Source organism: Salvelinus alpinus, chromosome 32 (genome assembly GCF_045679555.1).
Source record: "Salvelinus alpinus chromosome 32, SLU_Salpinus.1, whole genome shotgun sequence".
Classification (NCBI taxonomy): domain Eukaryota; kingdom Metazoa; phylum Chordata; class Actinopteri; order Salmoniformes; family Salmonidae; genus Salvelinus; species Salvelinus alpinus.
Genome location: NC_092117.1, coordinates 3,712,417 through 3,731,823, shown reverse-complemented (window position 1 = coordinate 3,731,823; position 19,407 = coordinate 3,712,417). Strand labels below are relative to the sequence as shown.

The window sequence follows — 19,407 nt, the reverse complement described above, 5'->3', positions numbered from 1 at the left end:
CACTTTTTGCCAGTCCTGTCTGGTCCAGCGACGGTGGGTTTGTGCCCATAGGTGATGTTGTCGGTGATGTCTGGTGAGTACCTGCCTTACAACAGGCCTACAAGCCCTCAAACCAGCCTCTCTCAACCTATTGCGGACAGTCTGAGCACTGATGGAGGGATTGTGCGTTCCTGGTGTAACTCGGGCAGTTGTTGCCATCCTGTACCGCAGGTGTGATGTTAGGATGTACCAATCCTGTGCAGGTGTTGTTACATGTGGTCTGCGACTGCGAGGACGATCAGCTGTCCGTCTTGTCTCCCTGTAGCAATGTTTTAGGCTTCTCACAGTACAGACATTGCTATTTATTGCCCTGGCCACATCTGCAGTCCTCATGCCTCCTTGCAGCATGCCTAAGGCACGTTCACGCATATGAGCAGGGACCCTGGGCATCTTTCTTTTGGTGTTTTTCAGAGTCAGTAGAAAGGCCTCTTTAGTGTCCTACGTTTTCATAACTGACCTTAATTGCCTACCGTCTGTAAGCTGTTAGTGTCTTAACGACCGTTTCACAGGTGCATGTTCATTAGTTGTTTATGGTTCATTGAACAAGCATGGGAAACAATGTTTAAACCCTTTACAATGAAGATCTTTGAAGTTATTTGGATTTTTACAAATTATCTTTGAAAGACAGGGTCCTGAAAAAAGGACATTTCTTTTTTGCTGCGATTGTTTATATGTATATATATATATATATTTAGAGATCTGGCTGCGGACCACCTGCCAGGGCCATAGCTATGGATGAGGACAGAGGTCCCGACCTCTGTAATAAATAAAATATAAAAACTAATTTAGAGTGTTTTTGGAAAGTATTCACACCCCTTGACCTTTTCCAAATTTTGTTACGTTACAGCCTTATTACATAAATTGATTTCCTCAATCTACACATAACCCATATTAACAAAGCGAAAACAGGTTTTTAGAAATGTTTACAAATGTATTTAAAAAATGTAAATAAACTGAAATACCTTAATTACATAAGTATTCAGTATTCTTTTCAATCAAAATTGAGCTAAGGTGCATCTTGTTCCCATTGATCATCCTTGAGATGTTTCTACAACTTGATTTAAGTCCACCTGTAGTTTTATTCAATTGACTGGACATGATTTGGAAAGAAACACACCTGTCTATATAAAAGGTCCCACAGTTGACAGTGCATGTCAGAGAAAAAAAACAAGCCATGAGGTCGAAGAAATTGTCCGTAGAGCTCAGAGACGACAGGATTGTGTCGAGGCACAGATCTGGGAAAGAAGCATTGAAGGTCCAAGAAAACAGTGGCCTCCAATTCTTAAATGGAAGACGTTTCCTGTCGTCTCTGAGCTCTACGGACAATTCCTTCGACCTCATGGCTTGTTTTTTTTCCCTCTGACATGCACTGTCAAGTGGGATTGTCTTGGCTGTGTGCTGACAGCGCTCCAGAGTTCCTCTGTGGAGATGGGAGAACCTTCCAGAAAGACAACTATCTCTGCAGCACTCCACCAATCAGGCCTTTATGGTAGAGCGGCCAGACTCTACCTCCTCAGTAAATGGCACATGACAGCCACTTGGAGTTTGCCTTAAAAAGGCACCTAAAGGACTCTCAGACCATGAGAAACAAGATTCTCTGGTCCGATGAAACCAAGATCGAACTCTTTAGCCTGAATGCCAAGTGTCATGTCTGGTGGAAACATGGCACTATCCCTACGGTGAAGCATGGTGTTGGCAGCATGATACTGTGGGGATGTTTCACAGCGGCAGGGATTGGGAGACTAGTCAGGATCAAGGGAAAGATGAACGGCGCAAAGTACAGAGTGTTCCTTGATGAAAACCTGCTCCAGAGCACTCAGGACCTCAGACTGGGGCTAAGGTTCACCTTCCAACAGGACAACGACCCTAAGCACACAGCCAAGACAATGCAAAGTCTCTGAGTGGCCCAGCCAGAGCCCGGACTTTAACATCTCTGGAGAGACCTGAAAATAGCTGTGCAGCAACGCTCCCCATCCAACCTGACAGAGCTTGAGAGGATCTGTAGAGAAGAATGGGAGAAACTCCCCAAATACAGGTTGTCCAAGCTTGTAGCGTCATACCAAAAGAAGATTCGAGGCTGTAATCACTGCCAAAGGTGCTTCAACAAAGTACTGAATAAAGGGTCTGAATACTTACGTAAATGTGATCTTTTTATATTTTAATACATTTGCAAAAATGTCTAAAAACCAGTTTAGGCTTTGTCATTATGGGGTATTGTTCGTAGATTGAGGGGGGAAAAAACTATTAAATCCATTTTAGAATAAAGCTGTAACGAAGTGTGGAAAAAGTCAAGAGGTCTGAATACGTTCATAATGCACTGTAATTTATAAACGAAGCATTCGTGTTTAGTGAGTCCGCCAGATCAGAGGCAGTAGGGATACCTAGGGATGTTCTCTTGATAAGTGTATAAATTGGACAATTATCCTGTCCTGCTAAGCATTCAAAATGTAATGAGTACTATTGGGTGTCAGGGGAAATGTATGGAGTAAAAAGTACATTATTTTCTTTAGGAATTTAGTGAAGAAAGTGTTGTCAAAAATATAAATAGTAAAGTTCATATGCCCCAAAAACCACTTAAGTAGTACTTATTTTTTTTTACTTCACTGGCACTAGGGCACACTTTTTAAAATGTACAATGTAAAATTTTAGTCTACCTCGTTTCACTCCGTTTCCGACTATTTTCACCCATTTTGTGACTAGACAAAACCCAGCTTCAGGCTGCAGTTTTAAAAATCACAGACACACATTGTGGTATCAAAATAGGTTTTATTTTACATATTCGAACATTGTCAAAACTTGAACTTTTAATTGCATATAAATCTTTTAAAATAAGACCGTTCAAATTATGAAAATTGTACAAAAGTAACATTCACAAAAAAGTGTTAATTATTTCCATGACAAATTTAATTCCATCCTTTTCTGCATTTTCTAATTTAAACCCGCCACCAATGCCATAGGAGAAAGACGATTGGTGAGATCAAGTACAGTAAACAGCAGCACGGTAGCGTGATGTCACAGGGCACGATTGAAGGAGTTCGCCAGCTAACTTTCCTAAATATTCTGGATTCATATGTTCCAAATTTATATACACTTGAAATTGGCACAGTAACTGACTCACTCAACATTCCAAACGACTGATAAGAGTTTTTCTTAACGAACCGGAAATTCAAGAGCTAGCCTACATCTGAGCGTTGATCAAAGTTCGCTGGCTAACTCTGTGAACCCACTGTGTTTACACTCCTCCAGAGTAGTTTCCCTGTTAGTGGTGGTTCATCTACTGAAGCGCCCTAGTAGCTTTACTGAACTGAAGTCTCTCTGTAAACCTATCAATTCCTACGCCTGTCATTTCTGAGCCTGAACGTGGCAATACAGCCATTCTGTATAAAGAACCATATAGGGATATACAAGCCATATAGATATACACGTATATGAGATATACACGTAATATATATATATATATTATACAGTATGACGCTGTCTGCCTAAGTCACTAGTCACCTCAAGCTCTTTCCTGAGAGTTAACACTAACGCTACCTCTCTACCTACTAATACAAACTAAAAAAACTACAGAGCTGAACCGAGTGATGTAAAACCAAGATGTACTGAGCTGGCTTGGTTACACAACCACAGTTGTTGGCCTGGAATCATGCTGAAAACATTGAAATGGACGATGTGAAAATAAAAATAGAGCCAGCTCAGTTCGAACGGATCGATGGCGTGAGAGAAGCGTCGGCCTTCCGCTCTACCTGTGTCAATGTAGTCGGAGCCAGTTTGTCTGCTTTTGCATTCAATAGCCACACATGGCTCACTGCACTCTACATCGACACCCAGTCAAACAAGCAGACATGCAGTGTAGTGGTTCCAGGCAAACAGTCAACAGCCCTTATATTAGTTGTCCTGTATTCTCTTACTGGAGGTGTTTCACAGTAAACAGAAAAATAATAAGGGCAAGTCTGACGTCAGTGTCTTTCGGCCAGCCAGTTTACCCGATCCTAGATCATTTGTTTCACCTCACCCTCAAACAGAAATCAACCCATCTAACTACAACTATTCCACTGACACTAGATTCCAAACTGAAAATACACACCAAGACTACACTACCCAGAAGCCCTTTAGCTAAGAATGGCAATACAAGCCAGTCCTCTCGCAGCCCTTAGGCCCACTACAGAAAAACTATTTTCACTCAGTCGCCCCCAGAGTTATAATAGAACCACTTAGGTTCTAAGGAGTTCCACTGTGTGTTTATGCGCTTACAAGAAGTCCAACCCATGTATGCCGACAGACAGTCTGAACGTTTGTAGTGTCTCGTTGTCCTGGCTCAGATCTGCTCTGGGGTTAGAGTGGAGTATGGGCTCACACACACACACTTGCTTGTTTTCTTGCGCTCTCACACATGCAAACACACAAACTGTGGATGACTAGAAAGAGATTGAGTACCAATAAACCCACCCCCATTTAGAATCAGAAACCCTTTAGTTCAGAATTAGTGTTGCCTTCTTTACATTCTAGTTAGGCTAAAAACAAATTAGACAGTAAGGCTGAACTTAATGTTCAAGTTAAATATAAATTCATTATTTTGCATAAAGCATCAAACAAAAAAAATCATACAATTCCAAAAAACAAAGCCAAGAGTTGCATCCGATGCAAAGCTGCACATGTAGAGCAGGGCGCCTGAGAGCCACCTGCCTGACACTCAACCCAGCCCAGATATCAGCATTAATGCCTCTACTGATCCTTCCCACCGACTGCCTGCTCAAGACAGGTGTAGACAGACCTGCTCGCTCTCTCCCTCTATCTTTCTCCCTGCGATTCCCCCACCCCCTCACTTTATTTTATTTTTAATTTCTCTTTCCATGCTTCTCTCCCCCATCCTTTTTTTTAACCAATCCCCATTCTCCCTCCCCCTCTCTGGCCGATAGAATTAAGACTAAAGCCTTACACACCCCAATTAGGGGAATGACTCCTCACATTCCTTTGTCCCTCAAACCCTTCGACTGACAGACAGCTAGTCTCGGACCTTAGTGTCTGGCCTGTTCAGAGGCTTTCGGGGGCTCAGGGTCCTGGGTAGGGCTGTGTCCCTCGACAAACATGTTAGGGATGTCCTGGCCGAAGTAGATCTTACTGTTGGCTGCTATCGCCTGGTACTTCATCAACTCAAGGTACTCGGGTGTTAACTTCAACTGGAAAGATGGGAGAGAGATGATGTCAGAGTGTGTGTTTTTGTGTGTGTGTGTGTGTGTGTGTGTGTGTATATATATATAGACATGTCATACCCTGTTAGCTTCAGCAAACTTAGCTGCTGTATAATACTCCGCATCAGCCCTGGCCTTCATTTTTGCCAAGAACGCAGTGTCTGAAATAGACACAGAGTTCATTAATATGCACGCACACACAGACAGACAGACAGACAGACAGACAGACAGAGACAGACACCCACCCTCTATCTCAGAGATCCTCTTCTCAGTCTCTTTCTCCATCACCTTCTGTTGGAAATGAATCTGTGCTACTTCAGCCAGCTTCTGAGCCTCTGAGAGAAAGACAGCGGTGTGCGGTGGGGAAAGGAAGAGAGAGTATAGTGTTACGGTTTTGAAAGGAGTACAAAATACAACCTGTGTTGTATTAGCTCCACTTAGCTCGCCAGTTATTTCAGATGTACAGGTTGTTTTCAGATACACAATTGGTTGTATACTGTAAGTGTGTATACTAATGAGATGGAGTGTTGTTACGTTACCGATGACGGCTTTCTTCCTCTCGGTCTCAGCTTCTTTCTCCACAACCTTCTGAGTCTGAACTGTTACCAACAGACGAGTCTTCTCCCCCTCCCTACACACACAGTGAGAGAGAAAGTCACACACACAGTGAGGGTTATAGAAAGAACAAAACAAATAGAGAACGAAAAAGAAATAGAGTGAGACACTGGACAAATGAAAAAGAGAGAGAGAGAGAGAGAGTGAGAACACTCACATGAGCTCAAAGTTTCTCCTGATGGCCTCTGGGATTTTGGGCTTGGTGACTCGGACAGCCTGGGACATAAGAGACACACTCAGTATATACAATCCAGAGCCCCGTTCAGTAGCCGAACGCAGGGCATAACATTACATTTTTGGTCCACCAGCCACTCAGATTTTTAACCAGCCCAACATCCCTCCCCCCTACAATTACACCAACAAAACACGAATGAACATGCTTTGTAATGTTTCTGAAACAATACATGTATTACGAGTAAGAAGAATTGTGGTATACTGTTTAATTTCATTTTTGGTGTCCCGAGTCTTTTAACCAAAAGAACACAGAAGAAACTAAACATGGCACCTGCCCCTTTAAGGGTGGGAGATTACCAGGTAATGTGACATGAGTCATGTTTGTGCCTGTGAGAATGAGTCTGACTAGTAGCTGCTTTGTCTTCTCTTCCCAAACATTGAAAAACAACCTAGCTTGTGAACAAAAATGTAAATAGCCAAGAAACACATGGACAGTCTCACTTTAGTAGACTTTCTTTTCAAGTAAATGAGACCAACTTTTATACCTGTGCACAGCACTTCTAAAAATGAATCTTTCACTCAGCTCTTTACATGTGCACAGCCCCAAGCCAGGCAGTGTTGCAGCGCAAGGTGGGATAGGTCATTGTAAAATTTGTATACTGAACCAAAATAAACATTCAACAATATCAAATATTTTACAGATACAGTTCATATAAAGGAAAAAAGTCAATTGAAATAAATTCATTAGGCCCTAATCTATGGATTTCACATGACAGGGCATGGTTACACGTGGTCTGCGGTTGAGAGGTTGGATGTACTGCCAAATTCATTGAAGGCAGTTTACGGTAGAGAAATGAACATTCAATTCTCTGGCAACAGCTCTTGTGGACATTCCTGCAGTCAGCGTGCCAATTCCACACTCCCTCAAAACTTGACACATCTGTGGCATTATTTTGTGTGACAAAACCTCACCTTTTAACATGGCCTTTTATTGTCCCCAGCACAAGGTGCACCTGTGTAATGATCAAGCTGTTTAATCAGCTTCTTGATATGCCACACCTGCCAGGTGGATAGATTATTTTGGCAAAGGAGAATTGCTCACTAACAGGGTTGTAAACAAATTTGTGCTTTTTTTTGTTGAGAGAAATAAGCTTTTTGTGCGTATTGACCACCGCTACATGGTCAAAGTAGATTATATTTTTGTTCAGTGTAGTGCTTTGACTTTGTGTGATTAATTTACCAACTATGAAACAAAAACGCCAGAAATACTTTGAAAACAGCTACTGCAGCATTTATTTTTGCTATAAATGTGATCATACTTGGCCACTGTGGAACACAAACCACCCTCCAACGTGGCTGGTGAAATAGACATCTTACCCGCCAATGTCAAAATCTACCCGCATTTGGCAGGTGCTAAATTTAGGCCCTGGTTGTCAAACGCTGCAGATAGACGTGCCACAAATAGCACTGACATGATTCCTTATTCTACATGTCAGAGAGGCATTATTGTTCTACATAGCATATTCTTCTGAATGTTCCAAAACATCGCTTCCTGCTGAATGCGCCCGACCACTCAGGTGAATGTGTTTGTGTCAGGGTCAATTCCCATTTAATTCAGTCAAATCACGAAGTAAAGTGAAATTACAACTTTGCGCCAAGTTTACTTCCTGAATTGGAATGGAATCGACACCAACCCTGGTGTGTGTGTGTACCTGTATCGTCAGTCCAGGCGCCATAGAGTTGAGGTCTTTCTGCAGAGCGATCTTCAGGTTCTCATCAATGATGTCTGACAGACCAAGACGCAGGAGAGAAAGAAAAGAGAGTTACACTGATGTATAGAAAGTGTCTCAACAGATATACAAGTGAGTGAGTGCGTACTCACCAAACAGCTCAATGTAGACCTCCTGTAAAGTGTGTACGCTGCAGAATTGGTTGAGTTCGTGGTGAATCTTGTTGAAAATTAAAGTTTTGTCATAATCAGCTGTGTAGTTCTTCACCGTGTCCACCACTTCGAAGAGAGAGAGACAGAGAGAGAGAGAGAGACAGAGAGAGACAGAGAGAGACAGAGAGAGACAGAGAGAGACAGAGAGAGACAGAGAGAGACAGAGAGAGACAGAGAGAGACAGAGAGAGACAGAGAGAGACAGAGAGAGACAGAGAGAGACAGAGAGAGACAGAGAGAGACAGAGAGAGACAGAGAGAGACAGAGGTTAGTATACACTAGGAAAGTAGAAACGTCACCCCCCCTTTCCACCTACATAGCAACGGGGACAACGTAAGTGTGTCCTAGGGATCCACTCTGTTAGCTAGTAGTTCTGAAGGTCTTACCAGATGAGGGCACCAGCATGTTGACCACCTCTATACGGTCGAAGTAGATCATCACTCCCCCACTGTGGAGAGAACACATCAGAAACATGGTCAACGTCCTCCGCCACACACACAAACACCTTTCAGAAACACCATGCAACCGTTCTAGATTTACCTAGTTCCACAAGGCACGTTCTTTATCTCATCAGTTTGAAGAGTCGTCTGGAAGAGAAAGTTTTTTTTAGAACTGATCTGTAGATGTAATAAAGGCCAGCATGATGTGGTAGCCAGAGTTAGAAGTCAGGGGTCAGGGTTTAAAGGTAAGAGAGGTAGTACCTGTACTGATCTGTAGGTGGTAAGAAAGGGCATCATAATGTGGTATCCCGGGCCGTTGGGTGTGGTAAGCAAAGCTCCTCCTCTAAAAACACAGAAATTACCCAATAATATGAATCTTCTATTCACAGTACTTCACTACCTGGTGAATGGATGACAGAGGGTTGGGGGTCATGGATCATACCTGTAGTAAACAGCTAGGTGTCCCTCCTCTATCTTGTGAATGGAGGAGTGCAGCAGGATGGCCATCACTGCAGTTACTGCACCAACTACTGCCCCCACGTGAGTCATTGTCATCCTCACCCGAACTCACCTACAACACATAGTTACAGTGAGAGAACAAAAAAGAGAGAACAAAAGATAAAGCAGTGCGTTCCATATATTCATTTAGCAGCGGTGGGCTGCCGCTGCCAAATCGTTGCCACCACTACAATTTTTTTTACATTTTTTTTACAATTTGTATTTATTTTAAACACAATTTTCGGGTGGTAAAACATTTTCAGTGTAAACTGTATAAAGGTGGAGCTATATTTTTTTTTTTATAAGATCATCTGAGAACTAACAATCATCTAAATAAAACTAAGAGTCAGGGAAAATCTAAAATTCAAGTAATGGGGCATAGATTTTTTTTTATGTTTGAGTCACTCAGAATTAGAACACGGCATAAGACATGGCAAAATGTGTAGGAAATTAGCTTCAAAGCCACAAATTCTCAGCCCCATGACAGAATGTGTAGAAATGCACTTTAAAACTGTAAAATGTTGTCTCTACCCATGGCAAAATGTGTAGAATTTACTGAAATAAGCTTATTTTGATGTATTACACTTGTGATTTTAAGAAAGTTAAATATTTATAATACTGTAGTTTGAATTTCGCGCTCTGCAACTTCACCGGATGTTGGGCAGGTGGGACGCTACCGTCCCACAAGAAGTTAAGCCGATGTATAACACTTGTATTTTTATGAATGTTTGATGACTTTCTGTATTTTGAATTTGGCGCTCTGCAATTTCACTGGATGTTGTCGAGGTGGGTCGCTATCGGCACGCCTGCGCCAACAGGTTAAAACACTTCGACCAAGAGCCAGGCCTTTAAAATTTTGTCTGAGACCATGCCATTGGCTACACCCACTACGCGCCCCACCTCCCCTCCCACTCACTTTACCACCACTGCTAAAAATAAAATATATATAGGGGAAACACTGATAAAGAGAGATGTCTATCAGAACTGACAAACACCGCAGCCTCATTCTGGCCAGCATTCACCTAGACTAGAGGGATGCAAACACACACTTTATCTCCCTCAGTTAGTCACAGACAGACTACCGCTCTACACATACCACTATCAAAATCCGCACTCAATGAGCTGTATCCGGCCATAAGCAAACAGGAAAGCGCTCATCCAGAGGTGGCACTCCTAGTGGCCAGGGACTTTAATGCAGGGAAACTTACATTTCTTCCAGCATGTTAAATGTGCAACCAGAGAAAGAGAGAGAGAAAAAAAAAAAAAGAACCTCTGGACCACCTTTACTCCACACACAGACACGTACAAAGCTCTCCCTCCATTTGGCAAATCTGACCATAATTCTATCCTCTAATTCTATCCTCCTGATTCCTGCTTAAAAGCAAAAACTAAAGAAGGAAGCACCAGTGACTCGGTCAATAATTTTTTTTTTTTTTAAGTGGTCAGATGAAGCAGATGCTAAGCTACAGGACTATTTTGCTAGCACAGACTGGAATATGTTCCGGGATTCTTCCCGAAGCAGCCATTCAACTTGCCATTCACCAGCTTTTCAAGCTTAATAAATGTCAAAATAGTCGGTACATAGCAAAGAATGGAGTTTTGCTGAGCAACTATCGTCATTACTGCAGTTACGGACTGTGCGTACTTCCAAAAAAGGTCTAAATAAAAAGTTACATTCAACCGAAAAAAAATGCCTTGTCTGGAGAGAATCTAAGTATTCTGCATAAGCCAAATCCATCTCTTCTGCACCTCCTGCAATAAAAAAAAATTGAATGAAAATACACTGAATATGGCCATCTAGAAACATACAAGTGTAAAAAGTACCCTATATGGTCTACTTAATCTACTTGCATGAAATATTGCATTCCGTGTAGCACGGGTGAAACAGATCGATATGACATTCACACACTGCTGTAGGTGATAAAAATCAATGACCTTTCCTGCTGCTGGACCAGCCGACCTGTGTTTCAGCATGACAATGTCCTCATGCACAAAGTGAGGTCCGTACAGAAATGGTTTGTCGAGCCCTGACCTCAACCCCATCAAACACCTTTGGGATGAATTGGAACACCAACATCAGTGCCCGACTTCACTAATGCTTTTGTGGCTGAATGGATGCAAGTCCCTGCAGCAATGTTCCAACATCTAGTGGAAAGCCTTCGGAGAAGAGTGGAGGCTGGAATAGCAGCAAAGGGGGAACCAACTCCATATTAATGCCCATCATTTTTGGAATGAAATGTTCAACGAGTAGGTGTCCACATAATTTTGGTCATGTAGTTTAACTTGTACTATTGGTCACCATCTCTAATTTGTTCCATTCCCACTTGATTTTATTTAGAGTAGAATAGCAGCCTACACAATAAATAACTTGTAATATTGGTAGTAACCATCTGGATGTCACCATGATACACTGCTCAATGTGGAGAGTTTGCACAGCAAGGCGACAACACAAAGCGGTACAGGGCGTCCTTCGACCCCGGTCGCCGCAGTAAGGGAGAGGGAAGTAGTTAGATAGTGTAGCCCAGGGGTTTCAAAACTTTTCTTGTCCCGCGACCCCAAAATATATCACTTTTTTTTTGCAACCCCACCATGTAAAAAAAGTAGATGTAATTAACATCCAACATATACTTTTTTAAATTGGGGCTAGAACAATTAGTCTGACAGTACTTTTGACAGTATTCCAATCTGAAGGAAGTATGGTTTGAAGTGACAAATGCATCAGAAAGGTATTGGGAATTTCAGAAGATCAGGCAATAATTTTGTATGATCTTCTGTATAGAAAAGAACATCAAGGGTCTTTTCGCAAGTCTGATTTAGTGCCTGCCACTCTGTTCTAATGAGTCCTGGCCGGCTTGTGGGCATTGTAGATGGGGAAAGAAACAGAAACTGCTCAATCGCATCTAGCGACTACCGGAGATTAGTATCGTAAACCCGGTTCTATGAACCAGCGTGTTTTTTTTATTTTATGTCAGAGTTTCTCTCGCGACCACATTTTCAAATCAGGACCCCTAGTTTGGGAAATGCTATTGTAGCCAATATCAGGCCAGGATGACAGCTAACGCACATTTCTTGTAGTGATTTTCACCGAACTACGGCATAATGTCTAACGCTATAAAAAAAAGAATGATTCTGAATACTCCCAAGTCCCAACTTCAGCAGACAAGTTTCAAATTCTCGCTGAAGTTTCTAGCCAATCATTAAACTAGCTAGCTGGGAACCCAGCTAACAATTCAAGGGAGAGAGAATGTTTTTGTAATGTTACCCGTAATGTTCACCTGATGTTTGAGTGTCCAGTTTTCCATTAGTTATGTGAACATTCCATGTTAGCAAAAACCTTCTGACAACCAATTTAGCATGTTTTGGTGTTAGAGTTAGGAGAACATTTCCTTAAAGCAGGAATCTGCAGGTCTTGGCCTGTTCTATGTACTGTTGAAGTCGGAAGGATACATACACCTTAGCAAATACATTTAAACTCAGTTCACAATTCCTGACATTTAATCTTAGTAAAAAGTTCCTGTCTTAGGTCAGTTAGGATCACCACTTTATTTTTAGAATGTGAAATGTCAGAATAATAATATTTCAGCTTTTTTTCTCCATCACATTCCCAGTGGGTCAGAAGTTTACATCCACTCAATTAGTATTTGGTAGCTATGCCTTTAAATTGTTTAACTTGGGTCAGACATTTCAGGTAGCCTTCCACAAGCTTCCGACAATAAGTTGGGTGAATTTTGTCCCATTGTCAGGTTTGTTGGCCTCCTGGCTCGCACAAACTTTTTCAGTTCTGCCCACAAATTTTTTATGGGATTGAGGTCAGGGCTTTGGGAAGACCACTCCAATACCTTGACTTTGTTGTCCTTAAGCCATTTTGCCACAACTTTGGAAGTATGCTTAGTGTCATTGTCCATTTGGAAGACCCATTGCAACCAAGCTTTAACTTCCTGACTGAGGTCTGGAGATGTTGCTTCAATATATCCACATCATTTCCCTTCCCTCATGATGTCATCATCATCTGGTGAATCGCATCTCTGCATGTCTGGCAGACATATCAGTGTGGATGACGGATCACCACCTCAAGCTGAACCTCGGCAAGACGGAGCTGCTCTTCCTCCCGGGGAAGGACTGCCCGTTCCATGATCTCGCCATCACGGTTGACAACTCCATTGTGTCCTCCTCCCAGAGTGCTAAGAACCTTGGCGTGATCCTGGACAACACCCTGTCGTTCTCAACTAACATCAAGGCGGTGACCCGTTCCTGTAGGTTCATGCTCTACAACATTCGCAGAGTACGACCCTGCCTCACGCAGGAAGCGGCGCAGGTCCTAATCCAGGCACTTGTCATCTCCCGTCTGGATTACTGCAACTCGCTGTTGGCTGGGCTCCCTGCCTGTGCCATTAAACCCCTACAACTCATCCAGAACGCCGCAGCCCGTCTGGTGTTCAACTTTCCCAAGTTCTCTCACGTCACCCCGCTCCTCCGCTCTCTCCACTGGCTTCCAGTTGAAGCTCGCATCCGCTACAAGACCATGGTGCTTGCCTACGGAGCTGTGAGGGGAACGGCACCTCCGTACCTTCAGGCTCTGATCAGGCCCTACACCCAAACAAGGGCACTGCGTTCATCCACCTCTGGCCTGCTCGCCTCCCTACCTCTGAGGAAGTACAGTTCCCGCTCAGCCCAGTCAAAACTGTTCGCTGCTCTGGCACCCCAATGGTGGAACAAACTCCCTCACGACGCCAGGTCAGCGGAGTCAATCACCACCTTCCGGAGACACCTGAAACCCCACCTCTTTAAGGAATACCTAGGATAGGATAAAGTAATCCTTCTAACCCCCCCCCCCTTAAAAGAGTTAGATGCACTATTGTAAAGTGGTTGTTCCACTGGATATCATAAGGTGAATGCACCAATTTGTAAGTCGCTCTGGATAAGAGCGTCTGCTAAATGACTTAAATGTAAATGTAAATCTATTTTGTGAAGTGCACCAGTCCCTTCTACAGCAAAGCACCCCCACATGATGCTGCCACCCCCGTGCTTCACCCCGTAGCAATCACATCTGTAGCCATGAAATGCTATGTCTGTTTGGAGCTCACTGGAGTGGAAATTGAGGGCCTAGAATATTTTATACAATGTTGCAAGTTCGCTAGCTTGAGCTTCAGGCCAGACCAAAGTTAATACAATGTTTCAAGTTCCTTGCAGACAGGCCATGAATAGCCAATGTGATTTATAAGATATTTATCTTTAAAAATCAAGATAGTTTCTACTTGCAGGCTGCAATGTTTTTATTTGTTGCCTTTATGTAGGGTATTTTTACTTAGTTGGTAATGGCAACAGAATTTACTTATAGAATTTTGATTAATCACATGATAATTGAGATACGAAGACTAGTATAAATGAAACTGTTCCACGAAAAAGTCCATATAAAAATCATAACTAGCATATCGGTAATGGTAAGATAAATTGGAACTCCAAATGGAAAAGGTTGGCAACCCCTTGTGTAGCCTATTAGGAGCGGAAGAGCAGGAGCGTAACCAGGTTATCTTTAGCTCTGGCTCCCTCAAGTCATTTGTGTGTCTTGATGAATTCATCAGTGTGCTTAAACATCAGACAAGCTCAGTAGCCGACATACAGTTGATTTTATTAAAACGCATAGGGTGTCTATATAGGGAATAATACCCGTTTAAAAACATTGACCAATCGAAACAGACGACTCGATGTCGAACCAACATTTTTTGGGGTCGGGGACAGCCCTACTAGACAAAAAAAAAAACTAGGGGACAATGACTGAATATCCTATGTTCTAAACCAGGGCTCGACAATAACGCTTGTCTGCTTGTTCAGTGCAAGTAAAAAAAAATTTTTTTTTTTTTTAAGTTTAAAAATATATTTTAACAAGTCAGACCACCAGAATATAGAGTTCGGTTATCCAAATTACTCTGATCAGAACTGGATCAGGCAGCTCACAGCACAGCAGTGCATGGCTGACATTGAGTAAATTGCCTATATTCCTATAGCCTATTTCAATAAACATGCTATATTGACACAAAGCAAGAGAACAATGTAGTAGGAGCTAAGTGTGAGTCTCACCAAAGCAGCACAAAATATCTGGTCAGAAAATGAAAAAAATCTTGAATGTTGGATGATCTTTAGCAATAGCCGAAATCTATATTTAGCGGATACTCCATTGTCTTGTTATAGAAGCCCAAATTCTCTCTCCATTTGATATAAGAATTGGCCTACTAAGCCACTCTTTCAGTTTAATGCATGCTAGATGATTTCTCCTGCCACACTATTTCATGATCAAACAATTAATGAATTAATGAAACTCTGCTAGATATCTCAGAAAGTTAAGTGGTTTTTGAATAACCCCAAAACATGGGAGGCCTAAGGTAATAATGAGAGCGACAGATTAAATAGTAGCAATATCTAAAAATCTAATGAGAAATTTGAACAAACCTTAGTTGAGCAAAGCATTAGAAGACTGAAATAATGCAGGCATGTAAGGCTAGAAAACAAATCCCTCCTTGCCATTGCGAACCAAGCAACCAAAAGCCTAATCCTACTAACTGAAATATCAAAGGCATTAAGACAAATTAAAGTTAAGAGTATTTTCCAAACTATTCTAATAAAGTATTTAAAATGTGCTAAAGATTCAGCTTTTAAAATGGGAATAATTATGAAAGTCAAGGTCTATGCTATTCTCATTCACAGATTTATTTTGAATGAAAAAAATATTGTTGGCCAGAAACTGAAATTGCGCAAACAATACCTAGATGGAAAAATCTAATGAGTTAAAAAAATAACAAAAAACACTTTGGCTACAGCTGAGGAAAGCTTATGAAAGAAATTATGCGTAGTTGGCCTAGGCCTATTTTTACATTATTCTACCACTGTGCAACCTACCTACAATGCATATAAAAAATAATCACTTTTTCAGGACCCTGTCTTTCGAAGATAATCCAAATAACTTCACAGATCTTCATTGTAAAGGGTGTAAACACTGTTTCCCATGCTTGTTCAATGAACCATAAACAATTACATGCACCTGTGGAACAGTCGTTAAGCCACTAACAGCTTACAGACGGTAGGCAATTAAGGTCAGTTATGAAAACGTAGGACACTAAAGAGGCCTTTCTACTGACTCTGAAAAACACCAAAAGAAAGATGCCCAGGGTCCCTGCTCATCTGCGTGAACGTGCTTTGGGCAAGCTGCAAGAACGCATGAGGACTGCAGATGTGGCCAGGACAATAAATTGCAATGTCCGTACTGTGAGAAGCCTAAAACAGCGCTACAGGGAGACAAGACGGACAGCTGATCGACCTCGCAGTGGCAGACCACGTGTAACCCCTGCACAGGATCGGTACATCACACCTGTGGGACAGGTACAGGATGGCAACAACTGCCCAAGTTACACCAGGAACGCACAATCGCTCCATCAGTGCTCAGACTCTTAGCCTATTGCAGACAGAGGCTGGACTGAGGGCTTGTAGGCCATATACCCCGGTATAAGGTATACCGCCCAAGTTTAATAGATACACTAGCCTATTAGCCACGTTATAAACGACTTGTGATCCTTGTCCTTGCTAGTTTGATGATCTTGACATTCCCAGCCTGAGTTACATTCAATCCGTTTTTGTCCAAAATATTGAGTCATTGAAACAAACAGTGCATCCTGAATGGAGGCTGCAAATAATGTACGAGGCCAGCTGTAATTTACAACCTGATAGCTATATTTCTTGGACAACCAAGAAAGTTATTGACGAATTATATTAATCATGCATTGAACAGCATCCATCTATTCTGTCAATGTCTTAGTGTACATCATGGACTGTTTATTCAAACAACCTATTTTTAAAACCTCTTATAAAGTTGGTTTTGCAGCATAAACGGGGAAATAAAATCAAATATTGGTCACAGACATATTTAGCAGAGGTTATTGCGGGTGTAGCGAAATGCTTGTGTTCCTAGCTGCAAAGTAATTAAAACGCTGTCAGTTTCCACTTTAAGGGAAAATTCTAAAGTTGTGGGAATATTTGTTGTTGGCTGGGAAAGGCTCATCAGGATGGACTCTCTCTGCACGACAAAACGTAATCAATTTGGGCACCAGGCGAGACCGTATAGCCTCTCTCGATTTTCAGTCATGGCATGCTTGGTTCAATAGCTATTGATTATAGAAAAAACTAATATCCAATATAAAACTTATTGTACCCGATTTGACATTAAACTGGTTCCTGGGTTTAATGGAGAATCGCCATATTCAACATCCGCTATACACCCAGATTCTGGTTCAGGCATGTAACCAAAGACAGGAAGAAACTGCTTCTCCATTAGAAATCCCCGATCACACTTGTAGGCGATGCCATGGCGAAGTTGAATAGCTACGCTCATGCGCAAAAAAATACGTCATCGGATCGGTCGTCTTGCGCCAAACAGCGCATGTGCACGCAGTCAAATCAAAGGCACTCCTTTGATATCAAGTTGTTCTTGACGAAAACGTGCCAGTTTGTCACTTTCACAAGGTTGGAGTAATAACATGTTCAACTACTTAAGACATTGGCTCGAATCTAGGTTGTGTCTTTAGATTTCGAAAAAAATGAAGGAAGATTTTTTTTCCCACTTCTCTCATTGCCTTCTCAAACCCAGGCCTGGTCTGTTTCGCGAACGTTCCCGGAAGTCTCGCAATTTGCGCCTCTGGATTTAGAAACTCTGATGTAACAGTATGGGTGTATAATACCGTTATAGGTTAGAAATACTGCCTCGTCACAGCTAACGCTAGCTATCAAGTCTATTATATCAAGTTAAAAACAGCCCATAATCACTGCAATAAAAGCTATTAACCAAGTTTGCTAGCTAGGTAATTTATTATCTGATATGATTCGTGTTAGCTGGCTAGCTAGTTCAGTCCTGCTACCTTGGCAAATCGCACGTCATGCCTGAAAATAATACATACGCCAAAACTAGCTACTAGTTCCAGTTTAGTTAATGTGCAGACTGACGGGCTTCATACAACCTTACCAGTGTATTGAAGCGATAGATCTTGTATTTTCATCCAGTTGACATCGACCCATCAGCACCTCGTCAGCAACACTGAAGTACTTCCGGGCCACGGAATTTATAGTGGTTAAAATTAAAGTCCTCCACGCAATAGAAAAGTATCATTAACCTGTAGTATATTTAACCTATATTTATGAATAATGTATGAATAATATTTGTCTAAACATGAACAATGATATTTGTTCATATCTAATTTGCATTAAATGTTTGTTTTAAAACATGTTCCAATGTCAAATAAGCAGTCCGCAACGCTAGGTTGGGGATGCCACACTAGGTTGCGGTGCGTTCGGTGTAACACGTGTTCAATATTTTCAACTCGTGCATTGCTTGACTGTGGTGGTACAAACGGAAGTTCATAAACAGTCAAGCCAGTTAGCTTGCTATCTAACAAAAAAGCTAACCACTTTTCTAGATAGTTTAGCTAAGAAATTGCCAGCACCTAGCTGCCACTTTCCAGCTAAGTATTTCACATTCAACTGACTACAGCGAAAATAACCTTCTCCATGCTGCAAACCTTTCTGCAGCCTTGCAAAGCACATGTGCATCAGTGTGCATCTGGCATTATTTTATTTTTATTTCACCTTTATTTAACCTGGTAGGCTAGTTGAGAACAAGTTCTCATTTACAACTGCGACCTGGCCAAGATAAAGCAAAGCATTGCGACACAAACAACAACACAGAGTTGCACATGGAATAAACAAACATGCAGTCAATAATACAATAGAAAAAGTCCCCAAAAATACAGTGTGTGCAAATAAGGAAGGATAAGAGGGGTAAGTCAATAAATAGGCCATAGTGGCAAAATAATTACAATATAGCAATTACACACTGGAGAGATAGATGTGCAGAAGATGAGTTATGAAGACACTGTGGTACAAATATAGCATTGTATATACACACTACATGACCAAAAGTATGTAGACACCTGCTCATCTCATTCCAAAATCATGGGCATTAATATGTAGTTGGCTTTCCACTAGATGTTGGAACATTGCTGCGGGGACTTGCTTCCATTCAGCCACAAGAGCATTAGTGAGGTTGGGCAGTGATGTTGGGCAATAAGTCCTGGCTCGCAGTCAGAGTTTCAATTCATCCCAAAGGTGTTCGATGAATTTGATGTCAGGGCTCTGTGTAGGCCAGTCAAGTTCTTCCACACCGATCTCGACCAACCATTTCTGTTTGTGCACGGGGCATTGTCATGCTGAAACAGGAAAGAGCCTTCAAACTGTTTCCACAAAGTTGGAAGCACAGAATCGTGAAAAACAGCCCCAGACCATTATTACAGGTTGCACTATGCATTGGGGCAGGTAGCGTTCTTCTGTCACCCGCCAAACCCAGATTTGTCTGTCGGACTGCCTGATGGTGAAGCGTGATTCATCACTCCAGAAAACACGTCTCCACTGCTCCAGAGTCCAATGGCGGCGAGCTTTACGCCACTCCAGCCAACTCTTGGCATTGTGCA

At 42.0% G+C, this 19,407-nt stretch overlaps 1 protein-coding gene across 1 annotated transcript; it reads right to left on the bottom strand.

Moving 5' to 3' along the window:
- Positions 1 to 2,785: 2,785 nt before the first annotated feature.
- erlin1 (ER lipid raft associated 1) lies at positions 2,786 to 18,051 on the bottom strand. Its single transcript, XM_071380529.1, has 12 exons — positions 17,907 to 18,051; positions 8,844 to 8,972; positions 8,663 to 8,744; positions 8,502 to 8,548; positions 8,348 to 8,409; positions 7,903 to 8,028; positions 7,733 to 7,806; positions 6,004 to 6,062; positions 5,771 to 5,862; positions 5,477 to 5,566; positions 5,313 to 5,392; positions 2,786 to 5,219 (listed from the first exon to the last, which is right to left on the bottom strand). Exons 2-12 carry the CDS (start codon positions 8,954 to 8,956, stop codon positions 5,058 to 5,060), a joined length of 987 nt encoding a protein of 328 aa, XP_071236630.1. The 5' UTR covers positions 8,957 to 8,972; positions 17,907 to 18,051; the 3' UTR covers positions 2,786 to 5,057.
- Positions 18,052 to 19,407: the final 1,356 nt, after the last annotated feature.

Coding starts and splice junctions, on each gene's coding strand:
- erlin1 (XM_071380529.1), bottom strand. CDS start 8,956: ATGACAATGACTCACGTGGGGGCAGTAGTTGGTGCAGTAACTGCAGTG. Junction 8,549..8,662: donor CCACCTACAGATCAGTACAG/GTACTACCTCTC, acceptor TTTCTCTTCCAG/ACGACTCTTCAAACTGATGA. Junction 5,220..5,312: donor AGTTTGCTGAAGCTAACAGG/GTATGACATGTC, acceptor CCATCTTTCCAG/TTGAAGTTAACACCCGAGTA.